This window comes from Lissotriton helveticus, chromosome 4_1 (assembly GCF_964261635.1).
Source record: "Lissotriton helveticus chromosome 4_1, aLisHel1.1, whole genome shotgun sequence".
Lineage (NCBI taxonomy): Eukaryota > Metazoa > Chordata > Amphibia > Caudata > Salamandridae > Lissotriton > Lissotriton helveticus.
The window spans coordinates 1,901,356,107-1,901,376,237 of NC_136063.1; the positions used below are offsets into that span (position 1 = coordinate 1,901,356,107).

Genomic DNA, 20,131 nt, shown 5'->3' on the forward strand with positions numbered 1-20,131 from the left:
CTCGATGTATAAGTCAAAAAGGAGAGGGGAGAGTGGGCAACCCTGTCTAGTCCCCCTGGATATGTTAAAAGGACCAGTGATATTGCCGTTTACAAGAAGTCTAGCCGTTGGTCTCCGGAAAATAGACTGTATTGTACGGCGAAATTTCTCGCCAAGATTACATTTTTCAAAGAACTCCTACAGGTATATACAATTGACCCTGTCGAAGGCCTTGGTGGCATCCAAGGTCATACCTGCTAAGGGGATGGAGTATGTAGAGGCCAGATCAAGAGCTCCAATTGGGTCGTATGTGTGGTGTGAAAGCTGGCAGCCCTTAACAAAACCCTTCTGGTCTGAATGCAAAATGTTTCCTGCCACTATCCCCAACCTTGCTGCCAATATAGAAGTGAAAATGTTATAGTCAGCATTCAGGAGAGATATGGGTCTATAAGACCCACAATTCGATGCCGCTTTTCCTGGTTTCAGAATCAGGACTATAGTGGCATTGTTCCATGAATCTGGTGAATTTATTCCTTCTTGCAAAATCTGATCAAAGAGGTTCATCGTATTGGGAACAACCTGGTCACTTATTACTCTGTAGATCTTGGCTGGAAGCCCATCCGGACCCACAGCCTTTCCGTTCTTGCGGTCAGAGATAGCATCCTTTACCTCAGCGTAGGAGAAGGCCCTCTCTAGGTATTGCTGCTGTTCTACATTGAGAGAGGGGAGAGGGATACCTCCAAGCCACCTCTGGGCACTATGACTGTCTACGCTACCATCCTCCCGATAAATAGATTGGAAAAAAGTCTGAAAGGCATCATAGATTTCCTCGTCAGTAGCTACAGTGGCATTATCATTTTTTTTTTTTTTTTATAAAAACCTTTATTCGTATTAAAAGGATATACAAATCTGGGCCTACAACCAAATTGGCCGGCCACAATACGGAAATCGGGCAAAAGATCCAGAGCGAGCATTACAGTACCAATCATTAAGGAGCATAAGCGATACAGTCCCGAAAAGGAGGAAACACGGAAGGTCTAGGCGACCAGCAAACAGGAGCAGAGAAGGTTAATTTTATAATATGGGGAGAAGGAGTACGACAGGTTCAGTGTCAACATAGAAGAATCCGAAGTCCCAAAACAAACCCTCAGCAGCAGTAAGGGGGTATGGGGCCGCAATACAGGAGAGGCAACACCGTATACATAGGTATAGAAACAGTTGCGTTAAACACAATCAACATTCGATCACTATCGACTTTGCATGCCCACCACCCAATAGCACATCGGAACCAGAACGAAGGGATCGGATGAACATCTTACCAAAACTGACCCGTCATACTAACCTTGGGTAAAAAGGGACGGGGAGGAAAGAGAGGGGGGGAGGGAGGGAGAGAGAAGAGGACAAGAAGGGAGAGAAAGGAAGAGAGGGAGTTGAAAACAGAAAACGAAAGAGAAGAGCGCCACGCCGACACAGGCGTCCCGCGGCGGGGAACACAGGAGAGAGAGGAGCATTAGCAACGAGGAGGGTATGGCAGTCGCTATGGAAAACAGCAGAACTATAAGAAGAAGATCAACGACGCTACAGACCCACCCCCAGTCATACCACGGGAGGCAAGGACAGACGCGGCACTCCTATAAAGAGATACAAAAGGGCCATAGAACTGAGGAAAATGAACATCAAATAGGACCCAACCCACCCATCCCACCCTGCACCCCTGTAGAAGGCTACGGCCTACCCTTCAGACAGCGTGCCTGTCGCCCTAAACCAGAACCCGAAATGCAGTAGAGAGAAGAGAAAGAAGGAATAAATGAGACAAAAAGAAGACATGAACACAAAGGAAGAAATGGGGGGGGAGGAGCAAGAGGGCGGAAACAAATACAGTCGGCCACAGCCCTCCGCCCAACCTTACACTCGTTGTACGAATGAACCAGAAAGACACGATCTCGAGCGCCATAATACTTACAGGGGGGGGACCTCCCACCGCGCTATGAATATAAGCAACCACACCACAAGTTCGTAGACCAAAAATCCACCGGAAGTTGTGCACATCACCCCAATCCTTTCTTAACCACAAACCCCACCCACCACATGACAATGTGAATTGAGCCACTTGATGCGAGGCAAGCACACAATTGAGCGAAAGTACGATAAAGACGTAGACCAGGGGGGTCAATCAACCCGCAAGTGAGCATAAGTTCAAATAGGTAGTTCAAATGTATCAGCAACAGCAGCACGGGCAGTGAAAAACAGGAGTTCAGTTTCGCCGTTCGGAAACGCGGGAGTTTCCCCGCAATGTAGAAACACGAACTCGTAGATGCAGAGACAGGCAGCAGTCCAGTAGTCCTCCCAGGCACCCAAGTGGGACCGGGCTCCGGCACAACATCCGAGTCCCCGATCTCAATACTTCGAAGAGCAGGGAGTTCCAAAGCCACTGGCTCACTAAGCGGTCGATGACCAGCGGTAATAACCCTCGCAACAGCCGAAGGGGCTGAGGCAATGGAAGCACTGGGACAAGGGGGATGCATGAAGAAGCGTCCATCCAAGATGGCGGCGGACCGCGAAGAGCGTATAGGGGCATTGGGGGCCAGGGACGCGTGCAAGGATCTCAGGGCATCAAGAACATCTCCAATTGTAGGCTCACGCACACATGTCCAGGCCCCCGTGCAGTCCGGCAACCCAAGTCCGCCGCCACGAGGTGATCCATATTGCAGATAGGCGGCAGCCATTTTGTGAAGTCAGCCCCTTCACCACCCTCCGCCACTCTCAAAACGGTTAAAAAATGTAGGACTTTACAGAGCTCCGGGGGGTCCCAACGATGGCGGCCTCGGTGCAGAAGGGGTACTCGCCCAATGCGGGGGTCCGCCTATCTCAAACGCCGGCGCTCCTCACTAGCAGAGTCCAGGCGAGAGGGTCCAGGGGCGCCGGACGCAGCAGCGGCGGGGGGGACCCCTTCACATGACCAGTCCCCGGAGCATCGCGCCCCGCATCAGCCTCAGGCCACCAGGACTGGCCCGGCTCAGGATCACCGGGATGTTCGCACAACGGCTCTCACCAGTGGCTCACTCTCTCGGCCGAGGTCGACAGTCACAGCAATACCAGGCCGGATCCCATAGGCGAGGTCCCGGGCCAGGCTCCACGGAGGCCCCGGTCCATTCGGGGGGCACAACTTCGGAACCGCGGCACGTCGGAGCTTCCGGGAAAGATGGTGAGTATGAGCAAAGTGTTATGTTCCCAGTTCTTCGATAATGTGTCGTCTCCGGACAGGATATAAGGCAGGATATACGAGTCAGGCCGGAGGGCTGACGGAGCCGAGCTAAAAGGCGACCATTACGCTCGCGAGCTAGGCTCCTCCCGCCATTATCATTTTTGATTTCCTTAATATAACTCCACGCTCGGTCCGATTTACTCTTCCATGCAAGGATTTTGCCCGCTCCTTCTCCGTACTCGAAGTGGGAGATCTTACCGGCTTCCCATCTTCGAGTAAGCCTGGTATTCAAAATATTTTCGAACTGGGCTTTTAATCTACTGACCTTATCCTATTTCTCTTGCAGAATTTCAGGGGATACTGGGCTTGAGAGATCTACCTCTCCGTCTTTCAGCCTGTTTTCAATATCCGTGATCTCTTCTTTATACTTTTTGTTTCTATAACAAGACCTACTGGTGATCTGGCCTCACAGAAAAGCTTTTAGAGAGTCACAAACTGAAGTTATTGAAGCTGTGCCGGCGTTCACCTCCAAGAACCATTCCACCTCTTGTGAGAGAAAGGTGACTTCCTCCTTCTCCAAAAGTATAGCTCGATTGAAGGAACAAGTCCTAATTGAACTAGAAACTGGGCCTTTTCTGAACCAGGAGAACCCCCGAATGATCTGAGAGTTGGGGTGCCATGTATGAGATATTCTTAACCTGGCTCCTTAATGAATATCTGACCAGAACAAAGGCGATTCTTGACTGGTGCCGATATTTATAATTTTGATATGACATCCCTAACTGCTGCCCTGATCTATCCCTCCAGATATCCTATAGGGTGAACTGTCTCATTGCCCCAAGCAAATACTCCAGAGATTTAAAGAATACTACAGCTCTGTTAGTTGGGGATTTATCCAATGCGGGGTTCAAGACGATAGTAAAGTCGCCCGCCAGTACCATTGGTTCTGGGAAATCAAGTAGATGTGAGAAAAAAGACTTTAGACTAGAGGGGTCATCATGGTTGGGACCATAGTATCCGATTAAAGTTAGCAAGGTCTCCATTATTACAACTTTTACAATGACCCATCTGTCATTTGGATCTTTTATCTGGGATAAAATATGAGCCCTAGCTGTTTTAAAAAAATAATTGATACCCCTCTAATGTTTGCTGATTGACTTGTGCATACATAAGAGCCAACCCAGTTTTGACACTTTAACAGAGAAATCATCTCTTCTTCTAATAGATGAGTTTCCTGGAGGACAATGACCTGCGCTGAAGAGTACTGTAGATATTGTATGATCTTATCTCTTCTTGGTCTAGTGCACAGGCCATTGATGTTCCAGGAAAGAATCTGAAAAGAGCTCATGGTGGCTCTGAATTTTGCTTTTCCACCGGGGTCAAGGCTTGAGGCACCAACATCAACACCCGCAAGCAGATCAGCCAACTTCCAGCGCCCTTATCAGTAGCTTTAAAGTTGGACAGGTCAAAAATAGTGGAAATGAGGATTTTGTTTTATTTTATTCCCCCGCTGCCCCCTTCCCATACCCATGTCCCAAAACATCCCTCCCCAGTCACCTGGACAAATGAAGTCCAGATAATTGCAACCCGAGGTGCCCACCTCCCCTCCACCCCAAAAAAAAAAATAGAACCAGAAATACTGAGAGAAAGATAAAAGAAAAGGACCTAACTTAACCTGACACAACCTAATTACAGCGAAATAGATATGGGATATAAGGAGGAAGGAAAAAGAAGGGCCTTTGTTATTTATTTATTTAGTTTAAAAAAATAATGTTTTTTATATATATATATATTTTTACAATATTTATTTGTTTGCATTATCTACTCCCCTTAATTTTGTTGCATAGAAGAATATTATATTATATTTTGGAGGCAAACTGTGAAGGGAACCTAGGGAAACTGGGGAAAAACTGGAAAAGATCATATAAAGGTGACTCTGGCCAGTTCACTGATCCTTGCTCATTTGCATGTTGGCAAGCAATTGCTCTGCCTCCTGCACTGATCTCACGTTATGCATTTTGTTCTTAAACATGATCCTCAAAGAGACGAGGAATTTAAGATGAGCCACAGCTCCTAGCTTCTTAAAGTCCTCCAGCTTCTACCCTGCTCACATTGCCTGTCTAACGTTGTTCTAGCCAGGTCTGATCTAATATGGAATGAAAACTCCTTACCCTTCAGTGACTTATATTTAAGAGATAGGTTTAGGATGTTCTCTTTCAATGAGTAAGTATGGAACCTTATGAGGATCTTTCTCGGTTTAGGTCGGTTCGGATTCCTTCTGAAGGGTCTCTGTGAACTCCTTGGATGTCTCTGCCCAGTTCGTCTTCTGAGATCTCTAATTCCAGTGAATTTTTATGAGTGTGATCATGAAGGACTTGAGATCTTCGCCTTCGCTCCCCTCTGGAACATTCAGTATTCGCAGGTTATTCCTACGAGAGTTATTTTCCAATGTTTCCAACTAATCTCGAAGGACCCCATAATCTCTTTTGAGAGTGACAAGATCTGTTTTCAGGACATCAAAGTGATCTGTTAATGCCTTCACATTAGATTCTAGTGTCTCCGTCCTGGTGTTTAAAAGGTCCACTTTCTTGTCTAGTGACTCGCAAAAGCTCCTGATCTCTCCTTGATTTGCAGCTGAGAGCTCAAACCCGTTTTTTATATCTGCCGATAATGAGGTCAGAAGAAATCGAGTGTTCCTCTGGATTTTGAGCCATCGCGCCACTGTCTGAACCTCCTGCCTCCAGAGCCAATCCCTTAGATATATCCTTGGGGTTTTCCGGGGATTCAACTTGAAGGGCCTGACCTACCACCTCCATTGCGTTATCTCTCTACTCCAAAGCAAGACTTTCAGTATCAAGTCGACCCGGCTCTCCAGCGAGTGGGGAACCACCCGACTTTGTATTTTCTTCTATTGATGATTCTATGTTAGCAGATCCCCCTATGGATTCGGCTGTTCCCCCTTTCCCTAACTTTCCAGCCTCTCACTGTCTCACAAGGCACAGGACCTCAGGGAGGACTTTAAAAGTAAGGCCTTAGGGAAGGAGTAATCTTGAGCTTAGCTTCCGAGGGAGTGCTTTTAGACCTGCCCAATTTTATGTTCCTTTTTTTCACCTTCCCCACAAAGAAAGGTTGAGGTGCTCATTATTGCGGTCTTCGTTTTAGCACTACTGCTACCGTGGCCCTCCCTAGTACTGTTGTTCGTGCTCTTGCTAACACTATCCGTGCTTACATCCAGACTGTCTTCCAGTCTATTCTCATGTGTCTTTTTAATTTCCTTCCCAACAGATTTTACTTTTGCAAGGCCTCCCCCTCCACGTTTTCTCCCCTTCCTAGTGGTTCTGCTGTGAACTTGGGCTGAAACAGAGGCTGAGGCAGGGGGATTGATAACAACTGCGGCACGTCCTACCTGAGTCTGGGGCCCCCCGCAAATCAACAAACCACCACAAGCCTGGGGCCGCTCATCCGGGCTCCCTTGCAGCAATGCTCCGGCGTCTTCCTCCTTGCTTCACTTGTCAATTTCCCCAACACTCTCCAGCTTGGGCAGTAAACAGCTAATGCTGCCCCTTCCCCGGGTGACCCGGAAGAGAGCACGGGCTGTTGCACTCCGGCTCCTCCTCAGCTCCAGCGCTGCCGCCTCCCACCGTGTTAGGCAGGGAGAATCCGAAACCGGGATAGGAGCTATGCCAGAGCCAATACACATTCGTGCACAGTTGTGCTTGGAGACAAGAAGGAATTAAAGCCACTTAAAGGGGAAATAACGACCCCTCAAAGCGCTGCAAAAAAACGGGCAGAACAATCCTTGCACGCCGATCAGGCGAAGAGAGTCCCCTCCATATTCAGCAGTGGCGGTGCGTCCATTGTGGGCATTGGGGCATTGGCCCACTAGCCATGGACGACCGTCACGCTAACATTCAGGCAGGAATAGGATTGCTATTCCTAGGATTCATCAAAATAATAAAAATCTTGAGTCTAATCTGAGCGTGAGCGGCGCGCACTGTCTGCGGCAATTTTGAGCTTCGGGACAAACCCGACATCGCGGAAGGTGTGGGGGCGGGGCTGCGGCAGTGATTGACAGTGCAGCACAAACAGCGCTAGCTGCAGTGTGCGCATGTCAATTTTTGGGCTATGTATTTTTAGTACTGGCCAAAGCATGCCCACACTACAGTTTCTTCCCTCCTCCCTCCCCTATTGCGAATCACAGTGCGAGGGACCTGCTCTTAGCCAATCCTGGCGCAGTGGCGCTGCTAATGTAGCGCCAGGATTGGCTGAGAACAGTCACTGCTCAGCCAGGCAGCCTGCTGGATGTGGCCGCGCGTGGGTGGTGGCATTTTCCCTGTGCACGCACTTGTATGGCCAATCACACTGTAGCTTATGCGAGCCATGCAGTGGTGATTGGCCATTTCTCTGCGCTGTCGGCACGTCGTCACCGCATCTGGCGCGCTGTGCCACCCACACGAGTAGTGAGAGTCACTCAATCACGAGACTAGAGTTGAGGTCTCGAGACCTCGTGCCACCCGGTGTCGTGTCACTCGTGTGTGTCAGAGTCTTCTTCAATCTCTCTGTGTTGTTGATGAGTCAGGGAGTTAGTGACTATGTACATTTTTATTTTTAAGTTGTTAACTGTACTGTACACAGTCAGGTCTCAGTTCTGTTATTGTTGTTTTATTGTTTCGAACATGGCGCTGGCGCATGATTGTTTCTTCTTCATACCTATGCCTTCCTCTGATAAGAAGCACAGGCAAGGACATTAGGTGTGACTTTCTGTATTAATTGCTCCATTTTCTGTGTAGTGCCAGCATGGAGAATGGGCAAGAAGGCGCGCAATGTTGTGTAGTTGTAAGAGTGGGTGTGGCTCTTCTCAAGCTGCCGAAATAGTGGTGTGAATTACCGAGTGTCATTACATTTAGTACCCATTTATAGCGCCACAAAACGACACAACTGCAGTGGCAAACGCTATATACAAATGTACCATTTTTACGTGCATGTTAGAAGGTAAACTCGCTTTGCGTATGTCTGGCTTTGCTCTCCACTGATTGTAAAATGCTAACAAGATAGCACTGTTCACGTACTCCTGCTAGGCCATAGTATAAAAACAGGCACAATAAACATTTCGTCTCACTTCACGCTTGGCGCCTCCGGCTCACAACGAGCATGTATTATTTGTAACAGAGCTCCCTTTCCGTAACCTCTGAAGGAATGCGCTTGAATTACTTCTTGCGGATTTTAATCATTAGCCTGTTATCTCCGTGCTGGGTCTGTTTAAAAAAAGACGGGCTTTTTAAACCACGCACAAAGCACGGCCTCTCTTTACTTATGGAAAAAGGTTGGAGCGTCGGCTCAACACCCTATGATTCTGAGCATGTCACAATCTCCCCGTGTCTAAAAATAACATGAATGTGTCCTTGTGTAATATAACTGGCGTTCATGTACAGCGCTCTAATACCTTCGGGTCGAGTTGTGCTTCATAAAACTAGGAAAAAAGTGGTTTATGGGACACTCCTGACTGCTTGGCTCCAAGACCCGTAATAGTTAGCACTTACGTAAGTGTTGCACACCCATCCCTCCCGCCAGTCTCCAAACAGCTCATATTAAAGCAAGCAGACCATTGTTTTGAATTACAAATGGGTCCTACCTCTCTTCTGAAACCTGCGGCCTGTCCTCAGGCTGACTGTCCTTAGCACTAGTGATGCCCCAGGCCCAGCTCTCTGGGCATAGAAACCACAGGTCGCGTGCATCTCTCTGCCTCCTGAGCTTAGAAGGCTGTAGCAACGCCACATTGTGCAGCTAGTGACTATCGCCACATTACATTTGCTCTAAGCTGAAAATGTGCATTCTGTTTGACGATTTGAAGAGATTTAAATGCAGAGGTAGCATGGGGTGGGTGTGATTCTGAGGTGATACTGACTCGCCCTGAAATGAAAAGTATAAGGCATGTATTGCTTTTCATGTTTCTAGAGTTGTGGAGGCTTGAGACTCTCTTTGTCCAAAGAGAGAAATTTGTGTGCCGTTAATTGTGAACAGTACATGTGCAACCACCATCTGCGTTTAATTTCCGTGTACTGTATCTTCAAGTGAAGTAATACATTGAGCTTCTTGTGGGAGGATGAGTGTGCTCTAATAACAAACCACTCAGATCTAGTTGAAATTATCCCCACCCCCCAATCTTTGCAACAATGACAGTACCCCCAGAGCAGCCTGAAATATGTAGTGTACTGCAAAGCAACACTTGCATGTTCACTTTAGCGAGAAGGCAGCAGGGCCAGGAGGCTGCTACTCTTGTATACAGTTTGAGTGGCACAGAGCAATGCCACACTTTCAAATCAGGGTACAGGAAACATTTTAAAGTAGCTTATTCCGTGCTTTGCTTGACTTACAGTAACCAAGGAGTGCAATTTATCACCTTAAAATAAATGGCACATGCTTTTTTGGGTTTTCACAATGCGCTTAATGCATGTGTGGATTGTCTATGAATGTTCCTAATTTTGTCTGAAAATGTAATGAAGAAACAGGATGGGGGAACTCATTTTCTGGGGTTCACTCTCTTTGTTAAGTGGGGAAACTGAGATTAGAATGTTAATGCATTTTAGTTTCAGCAGGACTTCACCTATGAAAATAGCCTCTGTGGCGGGCTCTTTGTGTTTGCAGCTCTAGTCTCTGTGCTTCTCAAACTTGCTTGAAAATGCACCATTTACCCATTCTTTTTTCAAAACTTTCTCAGGGGAAAACCCCCCCGAACCGCCCTTAAGTTTTTCAGGCTCACTCGCCACGGTGCACTCGTACAGAAAGTTTAATGCTCACCACTTTCAAATGTCACCAGCCGCCACTACAGCACGTGTTCACCACGGCGTGAAGGTAGGCAGAACCTCCGGGTGCTTTGGCAGCTCAACTAGCTGCCGCCATGTTTCCCCCGCTCATTCCATCTTTATCAGATCTCAAATCCTGCCAATACTGTTGTAAATTCATTTTGGTGTGTTTTGCTTTTCCTACTGCTGTTGTCATGGCATAACAGATAAGATTGTGTCCAATTGAAACTGTTCTGTATTAGGTTATCCTGTTTTTACTTTCCTCTTTCTCTCTCTTTCTTTTCATATTTCCTTCACTTCTCTTTCTCTTTCCTTCTACTTTTCTTTCTCTTTTTCTTCTCTTTCCTTTTCTTTCCTTTAATAGTTCCTTCTCTTTTTTCTCCCCCCTTTCTTTCCATCTCTAATTCTTTCCTTCTCTCTTTATTCTTTCTCTTTCCTTCCCTTCCGTTCCGTTCCCTTCCCTCTTCCCTTCCCTTTCTTTTTTCCATATTTTGCTGTTTCTTAAAGACAGGAAGCTGCCAGCTAATGCCAGACTGAATGACGTTTTAGGTCTGTGTTAGCCAAGACTTTTTGATTTTATTAAAATCATGTTTATAACACAGTTACTTATAAGGGTTTTTAGCTAGACTTGATCTATTAGGCTGTGGTTATTGTCATTCCATATACGCAGGAATCCCAGCCAAACACCTACGATGACTGCAACGCATCCAAAACGCCTCCGACCGACTGACCGTCAACGTCCCCCGTCGCAGCCACATCACCCTCCACCTGAGAGACCTACTCTGGCTCCCCGTCGACAAGAGGATCACCTTCAAGCTCCTCACCCACGCACACAAAGCACTCCACAACGCCGGACCAGCATACCTGAACAGCAGACTCAGCTTCTCCACCCCCACCACCAGCTCCGCTCCGCCAGCCTTGCCCTCGCCGATGTTCCCCGCATCCAACGAACAATCTCCGGCGGCAGATCCTTCTCCTACCTCGCCGCCAAGACCTGGAACACCCTCCCACCCACCTTCGGCAGACCGAAGACCTATTCGCCTTTTGAAGACTCCTCAAGACCTGGCTCTTCGAGCAGTAGCGGCACCTTCTCCCCTCAGCGCCTTGAGACCCTCACGGGTAAGTAGTGCGCTTTACAAGTACTCTGATTGATTGATTGATTCACATTTTTCTACCACCCACTCCAGCATGCATTAAGGGGTAATGTATCAGCCCACTTCAGCCACTGGCTGACTTCACTACAAGTTACGGCATGCCGCCCTTTCCCAAGAAACACCTCCACACTAAACCAATAGCGCCCTTCAGTGACAGGGAGTACTATCAAAATGTGTGGGGAGTTATTTAGATAAAAAAACTTTTTTTGTCTGCAGCAAATGATTTTTGTGGAGGAATTTTTGATGAGGGCCCGGCATATTCCCAATCAACAAAGTTTTTCAAAGACTATGACAAAACAAAACAAGAATTACCAGAAGGCTGGTGGCCAACACCAGACCTATTGGCATTGCCAATTATTATTTTACCTAATTAACTGTAAACACTGTATAATGGGTGTCTTTCCCTGCAGTCCTGAGACCCCTTTCCACGTCTCTAAAAACAGGCTGTCAGATGTTTGTTGACACTGATAGGGAATCCAGCAATATCTTCCTTTTCTTCTTCCACACACATTGTCTGTTTAAACCCATTGCCAGTGTAAAGACATACAAAAAAGCTGGGCTCTGGTGTCTATGTAGGTAGCTTCTTTCTGCCCAGCCTCCTCCGTCAACTGATCTCCACATTCGCACACAAGCAGAATAACATCCCCAACCTTCCATATACAGTTAACATTCCAAGCTGGGCTGCAGCATACCGTGAAGGGCTTCGAAGAAACAGATTGTAACAGAGAAGCATCAATTTCAGCGGCCAAAACTGCCTACTTCGCCACAAAAATTCTCAACTCTGCGCAAAAATCCAAGGACATCTTTGCTATTGTGGAGGAGCTCTCACACCCGGATAGGGCGACCATCAAACCCCTCCCATCTCAGGTACTCTGCGACTCCCTCAACTGTTTTTTCACTGACAAAATCAGCAAAATCAAAAATAGTATTTCCTCTGTTGCCTCGCCGCCATCCCTCCCGGAGGCCGCCTCCCTTCTCCATCCCCTTTCCCTGACTCAGCTTCCCCCCATACCCGAAGCAGACTTCCTCTCCCTGCTAAACAAAGTCTCATCCGGTTCCCCCACAGACTGCTGCCCTCCGGCAATTCTCCGGGCCGCTTTTTCGGCCTGTCCTGCCCCCCATCTGGCCCTCCTGAACAACTCCCTCTTGCTCGGTGAGGTCCCCAGTCAGTTCAAGAACGCCGAAGTGGTTCCCATATTAAAAAAAAACAACGCCGATCCCACGGTTTTGGGCAACTTCCGTCCCATCTCCCTTCTTCCTTACCTGAGCAAGGTACTTGAGACCCATGTGACCAGCGTCCTCAGCTCCTTTATTGAAGACTCCAATTTTCTAGACTCCCAGCAAGCCGGGTTTAGACCTGCCCATTCGACAGAGGCGGTTATCATCTCTGTTATGGAGGAACTTCGTAGAGGCGCTGACTCCAACATCAGTCAAGCCTTGGTGCTCTTAGATCTGTCGGCGGCCTTTGACACGGTCGACCACACCATCTTAGTCGACCGTGTCAAAGAGGCGGGCATTAGAGGGACGGCCCTTAATTGGGTTCTTTCCTTCCTAGTGGACCGCCATCAATCGGTTCGCCTTTCTCAGTTTACGGCAGACAGGACGAGGGTCACCTGCGGCGTTCCGCAGGGTTCTTCCCTGTCACCCCTTCTTTTTAACCTGTACCTCACCCCCCTGATCCGCTCCCTCCGTGGCAGGAATGTCACTGCATTGAATTATGCAGATGACATTCAGCTCGTCTTCAATCTCGACTCCTCGGATGAAGCCGCTCAAGATTTCCAGTCCACCCTCTGCCATATCAGTAATTGGATGGGCGCTCATCATCTTAAACTTAACCCCGACAAGACGGAGCTCGTTCTTGTCGGAGGCCCATCCAACCCTTGGAATCCCACCTTCTGGCCCCTTTCTCTTGGCCCCCCCCGCCCTGCTGACAAAGTGAAAAGCTTGGGGGTTTCCATCTCACAGGACCTCTCAATGAAGCACCAGGTCAGTGCTACTGTGTCCTCCTGCTTCTTCCAGCTTAGGAAGATTCGAAAAATTGCTCACTTTCTGACCACTGAAGCCCTCACCCTGGCACTGCTGGCATTAGTCATCTCTCGGATTGACTATGCCAACGCTCTGTACGTTGGCATTCACAATACCAAATTAACAGACTGCAGCTGATACAGAATCAGGCAGCTTGCCTGATCTTTCACCAACCTAAACATCATCACGTTCGCCCCCTCCTCAGGGCCCTTCACTGGCTTCCCGTTTCAGAGCGCTGCAAGTTCAAATTGGGCTGCCTGACTCATAAATCTTTTGCCGGCATCGGTCCCTCCTTTATTTCTTCCCTTCTGCACCCTTACGCTCCCTCCAGGCACCTCCGTTCCTCCCATCTTGCGCTCCTTCAGACACCTCGTTTTAGGCGCAAAAAACACGGAGGTCTCAGATTCTCCTCTTTGGAACCTTCTTTCTGGAACTCTCTTCCGTTGGAACTGAGACTCTCTCCCTCCTACCCTCACTTTAGGTCTCTCCTTAAAACTCACCTCTTCCGTAGCATCTACACATAAGCTATCCTCTCCTCGCCCTCTGCCTCTCTCCGAATAAAGTGAATAGCGCCAAGAAACCGTCCGGTGTATGCCGCGCTTTATAAGTAATTTTTACATTACATTACATTACATTACATCAAGAGAGTTGAATACAAACAGTGAGAACTTACAACTGTTCTTCCAAACCTCTAGAAGAAGATGGACAAGAAATAATTTTGTTAAAAGGCAGATAATTAGAAACTGCGATAGACCCTCTTACATGTTCCGCAGCAGAGTAAAAGACAGCATCTGAGCCTACCCCAGGCCACCATTGTGAATCATATCAACTCCATTTATGGTTTGGTCGAATCCTTGGGAACCAGTAGAAAAAATGTCAATAGAAAATCCCCTACACATGGCATCATCCTCCCTGTCATTCTACACAAGATGGAGTAACCAACCAATATGGGTGGTGAAGCACATCTAATTCGAAACAAAGAAGCCCTGCCAAGGATGACCAAATGTTAGTCAATCTATAATTGATGTTCAACAGTATTGCTTGCACTTGCACACACTCACGGCCCCAAGCTCCTCAATCAATACAAATTATATCTGTTTTAAACCAACCTCTTCCATGTGTAAATATGAGAGTTCTGCTTGCCTGCGCTGGTCCACACGCATCACTGTCATCTTCTAAGAGGAACAATGGTTTTCCTTCACCACAAGGAAGTAGGTTGGATGCATACCAACCTGCTAAAACTCAACGGCGAGAAAACAGAAGTATTAATCTTGGGCAAGAATCAAGACCTCTGGGGCCCCCAGCATTGGCCTGCCGAAATGGGCCCTCTGCCTCAGCCAAAACTTCAGGTCCAGAATTTGAGCATCATAATTGATGACCAATTATCCATGAGGGGAAACAAAGGAAGGCTCGGGTCCTGTCACTGTCTGGCCTGGACCTCTATACAACAACGACAACTCGCCACCTGAGACAAAGAATAGAAGGGGCTACATAGGGACAAGATAACGCACTCGTGTGCATATTCCATCGCTCATAATCCCTATAAGTAGCACCCTCCATGAATGAAAAATTACGTCTTAGGGTGGTGGAGACAAGGAGGCTTGCATAATAATTAGTATGTCCACTTGTCAGTTTTTATTTCTATTTAGGACTGGTGCCTCACAACCAATTAACTAAGAGGCATTCTTTAGTTGTGTATGTAACAATTTTTTGTGATGTTCGCCATATAATTATTTCACTTTTGTTCCACTTTGTAAAACTGTATATATATGTCACTTATTGTGTTTTCTTTGATGACAAAAGAATAACTTTCTAAAAAATTCTATAAAGTACGAATTTGTTTAACTAAAAGTTGTCCGACCTAGTAATTCATTAAACTAGGCGGGGTAGCAGTTCAAATAGAACCTGTCGGGCCAATTGTTTTTGTTTACTACAATTATCCATGAAGCAGCAAGCAGTAAGAGTGGTCTCGACCTGCTTCACAATCCTTAGATGGCTTAAGAAAATCTTATGGATGCTGCCCACATCTATTCGACGCACCGTGGTCCAGGCTCTCATCACCTCAAGACTGGACTACGTGAACATCTTGTACCTGAGCGCCACTAAGTATGTGCTGTGTACACGTGAGCTTGTTCTAAATGCTGCAGCAAGGCTGCTTTGCAAAATCCCAAAAACCGCTTCCATTTCTGAGTCACTTCGAGACCTTCATTGGCTTAGGATTGAGAACTGTGTCAAATTTAAAACACTGAGTTTTATGTTTAAGATAAAATCTGGTAAGGTGCCACAGTACCTAATGACTCTCTTGCTCACCCTTATGTACCTTCTCGTGTGCTCCGCTCTGGCACTCAGGCCAAGTTCACTGTTCCTAGGACGAGATTAGTCCGAATGGGCGGTCGCTCTTTCTCGTGTCTGGTCCTTCTTTATGGAACTCCCTTCCTATGGAACTTCGGAACAAACTCTCTTTTGAGAATTTCCAGAAGGGAGTAAAAGCTTGGCTATTCAACTTGTAGTACTTTCCCCTTTATTGCTCTTAGCTTCTTTCAGGCGGCGCCGGGAAACCCTTGGGTAGCTGTGCGCCTTATAAATTCAATATAACAATAACAACCTCCTCACAATCAAACAAAAACTATTAACAGTGATGTAGATCCACATAATGGTTCAGAGAAGGAAGCATGCTCAATTATCTGAGCCACACTGTATTTGCCAACCACTTCCTTGGCCAGCATGGCCACCCTGGGCATACAGCATAGCCCACACAAGGGAATCCATAGATATTAGTGCTATTGTTATGTACCTAAGTACAGTATTTCTTAACATAGAACAAGGGAATTTTCATATGTACAGAAAAATAAAGGGAAATCTTCATAAAAAGGGTGTAACATGGAGTTTGTGTGGCTTGAAAATGGCACAGGGCAAGATTAGAGACCTCTCACCCACCAGAAGCTACTTTATTTTTGCTATTAAATGGTTATATTTGGTTACTAAAATGATCTGACAGCACTTTTAGCTTCTACTCTACCTCATTCTGATGCCTTGGCATGGTTGCCCATCCTCCACACTTGCCTTTAGCTTCCTTTAGAAAGAACTATCAGAATTAAGAGAAAGAAAGTGCTGATAAAAGTTAGAGACATTAAGGACAGATTACGTTCTCGAGCCAAACTGTAATATAATATTAATTTTAAAATTGCCTAAAGTGTGAATACTAGGTAAACGTGGAAAACCAGTTCATAGATGGCAGTGACATATACAGTTCAACTATTTTCCTACTGACCTCTCTAGTCATGGGGAAATGTGTAGTGTGTCTTACATTCATTAATAATTTGTGAGAAAACACGAAAATTAATGATTGCTTCTTTCATTTTGATTTGTTGCCACAACAGTGTTTGCATGCAATGGATGTCCATGTAATGATCCAATATCTACCAGTGATCCTGAATCAGCTCTTCCAAATTCTGACTAGAGTGACTCAAGAAGATGAAGTCCCTGTAAATTGTACTACGTAAGTTTAATTTAAGCATGTTTTTGTGTGATGTTTATGATAGTCAGAGTTGCAAGAGTTTCCCTGGTGCTATAATGCTCTAGAGGTTCTCAACAGCATTCAGGTGTTTTAGTGGGGTTGGTGGTGTATGTAATTTGGTATCCAAGACCTTTGGATTCGTATAGAGAGTAGATTGACTGCTACAAATGCACAAACTTGAGCATAACAGCAGAAGCTAGTTCATCAATAGTGGAGCAGTGACAGTCAACTGAAATCCCATACATTGTAAAAGTCCCATTGAGAGGGGCAAACAAAATATCAGCTGTTCGTCATATTATAATGCAAACAAAAAGGGATTGGTAAACCCTGTTGGACTCGATATTTCTTCATAACAATTACAGTTTAATGTTTTGAGGCTACTGTTCCACTGGTCAATATATACCAGTGAATATATATGGTCAGTAGCCAAAAATCATCTAAACTGGAGCATATGTTTTTCTCGCATTTGGCAGTATATCACACTCTCAGGTAAACAGATTTTTTCACTGGTGTGGTTCCCTATGGTAAAATGAATGAGAATGTGTTATATCCTGCTAATGCTAATGCAATGCCATTCTACCACCAGTGGAATGTTAATGTGATGATGCTGTCAGAATGTTGGGAATCTGCAGAGAGTTATGACCGTTGACTGGGCTGAGCTGCCTGCTGGTTGCTCCTGGTGGGGTCTTACTCTGGTCTTAATCTGATCTACTTATGGTATCCCTGTGATCTTGTACCATCTTCAATAAAACATCTTTAAATCACCTGAACTGAGTGGACTTGATTACCACATAATTTTGGTGACGATCTTCAAAAGAACCTGCTTCTGTCACCTCTAAAACAACTTCAAGCAACTTGAAAATTACAGCAGCTCCTACAAATCAACTCAAGTTACCTCTGGCATCCTGACCCCACCAGTAACCTCCCATCGTTCGCCCACAGCAGTCTGTCAGTTGTTCCTACGTGTTTGAGAAAGTGCTGTGCCTTCAGTCAGAGTAAGTCTGCCAACATCTTCAACGTTTTTGCTTTGTGCTGTGCCTTCAAGTGAGGGTAAGCCTACTAACGTCTGGGGCAGTGCTATTACAAGAGCTGCCCATTCACTCTTGGGCGTCCACTCCCCATCTCTACACGCCTCTGCACTGCTTTCATCTGAGGGTAAGCCTGACACTCTTCAAATCTACCAACTCCTGCATCTTATGCTGTGTCTGCATCTTGTACAGTGCCACATTGTCTGCCTCAACTGTTTTGACAGCGTCTGCCTGGACAGTGCCTGAGCAGTCATCAACTAGGATATCTGGTTCTTTAACCGGTCTGCTGTCCCTACAGCATCTCTACTAGTTCTTCTAGAGCCCAAAACACTGCGTGCTGTGACACCAAGAAAAAAGTTGTGCTGTTGTAACTCGACTACAGAGTCTCTACATAGCGCAGTATGCTGTTCCCACAGCATCGACCAGTTTTTCAAGATTGTTACTGTCTTTTTCTGATTGCCACTCTATTTCTCACAAGTGTTACTTCTCCAGCGCTACAATTATTGACTTTGTGCCTCCCCAAGGTACTGTTTTTTTTCCCTTTTGGTTAAATTTAGGATTTCTTGACATTTTTCAACTGCGTGGCTGAGAGCAGTTTAACTGTTATGTTGTTTTGTTTTATTTTTAAAGAAAAACTGAGCGCGCGCTTACCTCCACATTCGCTTTTGTTATGTCTCCATGGTGCCTGCCTCAATGCGCGTGAAGAGACACTTGCAAACTTGCTTCCAGCTCTTCAACCGCCTCGAGCTCTATAACGCTGTCTTAGTCACATCAGCAGCCTTTGATGCTTTGACGTGCCAATAACCACCCGGCATTCACTTCTTTAAGCATGCCTCCATTTTAAGTCCTCTGAAATTTCGTCAAGTTCTTGCCAGCTTCTTGCTTTGCCAACCACATCACGTTTGTAAAGCTTTCCGCATCTCGTTGCTGTTAACCAGTGATGCTGTTGGAAGCTTCATTAGGTGCTGTTCTTGTTGTTCTTCTCATCAGATGCTGCAAAATCTTTCCAATAGGAGAACATGGCGTTATATCCTGCTAATGCTAATGCAATGCCATTCTACCACCAGTGAAATGTTAATGTGATGATGCTGTCGGAATGTTGGGAATCTGCAGAGAGTTATGTCAGGCCTAAATCTTCCTTTTTAATACTAATAACTCACCCCTATGGTAGGGCTTGAACACTCCTCGGGCAGGGTGCATGGTATTTAAAAAGTAAGACGTGCATTTAAGTTTTACATGTGCTGACAGTAAAAAAACTTTTTAAAGTCGTTTCTCAATGTTGTAAGGCTAACTCGCCGATGGACTAAAATTGGGTTAACCTATTACAGTTAGTAAGTGGTAATTTAGGCTTGGAAACAGATAGCGAATTTCCTCACTCAGTCATTTGAGTTGTAATTAAATGGTAAAGTTGCATTTAAAATTACGTTTCTGAAAATGCCACTTTTGCAAAGTTGCTATTTACCTGCCTAAACAAATTGTGCCTTTCTGACAGTGTCCAGGCTTTCATGACTGTGAATGGCTATCCTGTGGTGTGTATCACTTCCATAGGTAAAAAGGGTGCCTCCCCTGAGCAGGATGTCCTGGGGTTCTAATCAACCCTTCCTCAGCTGAGCTTCAAAGTGTAGCCTTGGGGCTAAGGCCACCCTTTTCTTTACTTCTAAGGGATACCTGCCCTCTCTCTGGCAAATGCAGCTCAAACCTAGGCAGCTTCTGAACTTCTCATCAGAACACTCCTGGACCTGCACTGCTATCTAAAGAAGAAAGACTGGACTTGCTTGCATTGAACCCAGGCTCCACAAAAGTGACTCAAGGGTCAGTTAGCTGACCTTCTGTTTAAAAGTGTAAAAACAAAAACATAGAAAGACAGACAATCTGTCTTGGCTACTTGCATGGATATCGATGATAGACTACATAATTTCTGTAGATTCCTTAGAATTAATTTGACAAGCCTCCAGAATTTAACAATTATTTACATTTAAGCATGATTTTCAATTTCACATCCAAACATCATCCTCAATATTAAGCAATGTCAAAAGATGCATAATTATATACATGTGCATAGGTTGATGTCAACAGCTGTGTGAAGCTGAAATATTAAACATGCAGTTATAAATTGAAAAGAAACATATTTCCTTCCTGATATTTCGTTGTGTCTCGTCATTACCTTGCATATCATGCTAAATATATCCAGTCACTGGTACACAACCTAGTGCACAAATATGTAAAAAAAAAAAACGGGGATTCATCGCGTTTCAAGATCACATCATACAGATAACTGCCTGAAATGCCACTTTTTAAAATGTTGTTGATTTGACCCTTGTCAGTAGGTCTGCCTTTTTTAAAATAGCACCCTTTATATTGTAAATTTACATAGTCAGCTCTGGGGGCCCGTGGGGGTTTGGGCTCCATCCCATACTATT

At 45.8% G+C, this 20,131-nt stretch overlaps 1 protein-coding gene across 2 annotated transcripts in view; it reads left to right on the plus strand.

Annotated features, from left to right (window-relative positions):
- Positions 1–20,131, plus strand: part of DOCK11 (dedicator of cytokinesis 11) — a 1,219,508-nt gene that overhangs the window by 624,790 nt on the left and 574,587 nt on the right. For both annotated transcript variants that reach the window (XM_078688544.1, XM_078688546.1), the window contains exon 24: positions 16,547–16,665. In XM_078688544.1, the coding sequence (XP_078544670.1) occupies positions 16,547–16,665 (119 nt within the window). The remainder of the gene's footprint in view (positions 1–16,546; positions 16,666–20,131) is intronic.